Source organism: Sinocyclocheilus rhinocerous, unplaced genomic scaffold, assembly GCF_001515625.1.
Source record: "Sinocyclocheilus rhinocerous isolate Xijiao unplaced genomic scaffold, SAMN03320098_v1.1 scaffold951, whole genome shotgun sequence".
Taxonomy (NCBI): domain Eukaryota; kingdom Metazoa; phylum Chordata; class Actinopteri; order Cypriniformes; family Cyprinidae; genus Sinocyclocheilus; species Sinocyclocheilus rhinocerous.
The window spans coordinates 536,666-538,983 of record NW_015640464.1 but is presented as its reverse complement, the minus strand read 5'-3'; the positions used below and the strand labels follow the sequence as shown (position 1 = coordinate 538,983).

At 38.8% G+C, this 2,318-nt stretch overlaps 1 protein-coding gene across 1 annotated transcript; it reads right to left on the bottom strand.

Annotated features, from left to right (window-relative positions):
* LOC107753001 (paxillin) lies at positions 1-2,318 on the bottom strand. The gene is made up of 4 exons (XM_016569082.1): positions 2,157-2,318; positions 1,795-1,876; positions 1,268-1,416; positions 1-791 (listed from the first exon to the last, which is right to left on the bottom strand). The coding sequence occupies exons 1-4, from the start codon at positions 2,316-2,318 to the stop codon at positions 525-527; spliced, it is 660 nt and encodes a 219-aa protein (XP_016424568.1). The 3' UTR covers positions 1-524.

Here is a 2,318-nt window from a genome sequence, read left to right as displayed (position 1 = left end):
TAATGGAAAATATAATTTCTTATCTTTCCTCTTGGTTTCAGACTGAAATATGACCTGGATTCGTTCATGAGAGTCACCAGTAATTATTGGCTCCAGTTGGTTATTCGTTTGACTTCCAGTCACTCATTTAGCTGTTTTCATTTACCTCTGTTGATTGTGTCTCATACGTTCATGCTGCACACGTTTCCCATCATCCCTCCTGTACTGTTCTCATCATCAAACAGTTTCTGTCCAGCTCATCCAGTGAGCAGAAAACACTCACACACTTTCTCTAAAAAGAACTCTAGTCTCAGCTGAACTTTCCTCTAATACCCTCTAAAAACAGCCTGGCTTTTGAGAGCACATATCATGGCACCATCGTTTTAACCTGACCAGCAATGTCATGTGGGGACGTTGAGAGTCAGACACATAAACCGGATTAACAAATACACGCACACATATACGCACACACAAAACAGGCAAACAATACAACATGCAGACTTACACACTCACACACTCAGTCAGTCGGTCAGTCAGACATCTATCTAGCTGAAGAGCTTGATGAAGCAGCCCTGGCAGTAAGGCTTGTCATTTTGCTCTTTGAAGGTGCCCTTATTGAGCTGCTTGAGGCAGAAGGCACAGACAAAATGCTCAGGATGAAACTTATTGCCCATGGCTGTGATGCAGCGGCCCGTGATGGGTTTCTGACAGCCGGAACACAGCGACCCACGGCGGGAGTGATAATGAACCTCACAGTACGGCTGACCGTCGTGCTCGAAGAAACTGCCGTTGACGAAGGGTGTGAAGCACTCCTGAAACACACACACACACACACACACACAACAAAACCACATGACTACTCATAAACTACTCATAAAGTTTTTGAAAGAAATCTCTTAGGCTCACCAAAAGGGTGCATTTATTTGATTAAAAATACAGTAAAAAACTGTAATATTGTGAAATATTTTTACAATTTAAAATAAGTGTTTTCTATTGTAGTATATTATTATAAAATGTAATTTATTCCTGTTATCAAAGCTGAATTTTCAGCATCATTACTCCAGTCTTCAGTGTCACATGATCCTTCAGAAATCATTCTAATATGCAGCACACATGATTTCTGTTTTTTACTGTATTTTTTAATCAAAAGAAGGCAGTAGAAGAGACTACTTTTAAAAACATTAAAGAAATTTAAATTATTCCAAACTTTTGACCAAGTCTATATTCAAAACTAAAGAAACAGACCACTTAAAAAAAAAAGAAAATTCTTTCATTATCATACACTAACCCTGCACACAAAACACTCTGGATGCCAGAGGGCACTCAGGGCAGAGATGTAATTCTCCAGGATGGCACGAGCACAGCCTCCACATTTAGGAGCAAAGAGATCGAAGTAGTCTTTACGACAGTACGCCTTTCCATCTTTCTCATGAAATCCTGAAAAATAATGGAACAAAGATGTATTTACAACAATATGCAATAATACAAAGAAAAAAATTAGTTTGGTGGCTTTTCGTCTGTGCCTGTTAGCTTAGAGGTCAACAGTAGAGTCCAAAAGTTTAATTTAATTACAAATTGTACAAATTGTGTAATTTCATTACACTGAGTGCAGAGTTCTTTTTAATTTCAGTATTTGTTTTGTCACCCTTTTAGTTTAAAGGGCACCCATTAAGCTTTTTTGGATTTTTAATGCAGATGTTTATGCAAAGTGTGAAATTTTCTAGCAAAAATAAAATTACAAACTTGTGAATGAGCAAAATATGAATAATTGTGGGTACTTGTAATGATCGGACTCTTCTGTAAGCATTTACTCACCTTCAGGACCGAAGAACGCCCCACACTGAGCACAGAAAAAGTGCTCGGGATGCCACGTTCTATCTAACGCTGTCACCACTTTCTGTGAGGTGAGAAAAATTAACATTTTTATCATCTGTAGCAAGCTGTCAATTACCACAGGAACCGATTTCCACTTGTCTCTCAAAAATCTAAATGAAAAACAGTAATCACTTACAATGGAAGTGACACTAAATTAATGCATACAGGCTGCCATAATAAACACTGGCTTTGTTCGCACTGAACACAAATCTGGCCACATATAAATATGGATTGCATCGACTGAGTAAACATATTGAATGTGCTTATTCTGCTGTTCAGACTAAAAAATCGTTTGTTCTCACATCCAGTATGGGTCCGTTACAGTAGTAGCAGCGCGGAGAGAATAAATGATGGTAATCTCTCTCGCAGTATGGCTGTCCTTCCCTCTCAAAGAAGTTTCTGGAACCAATCTCCTCCTGGCAGTGTGTGCACACAAAATGCTCTGGATGCCATGTGCGTCCCAT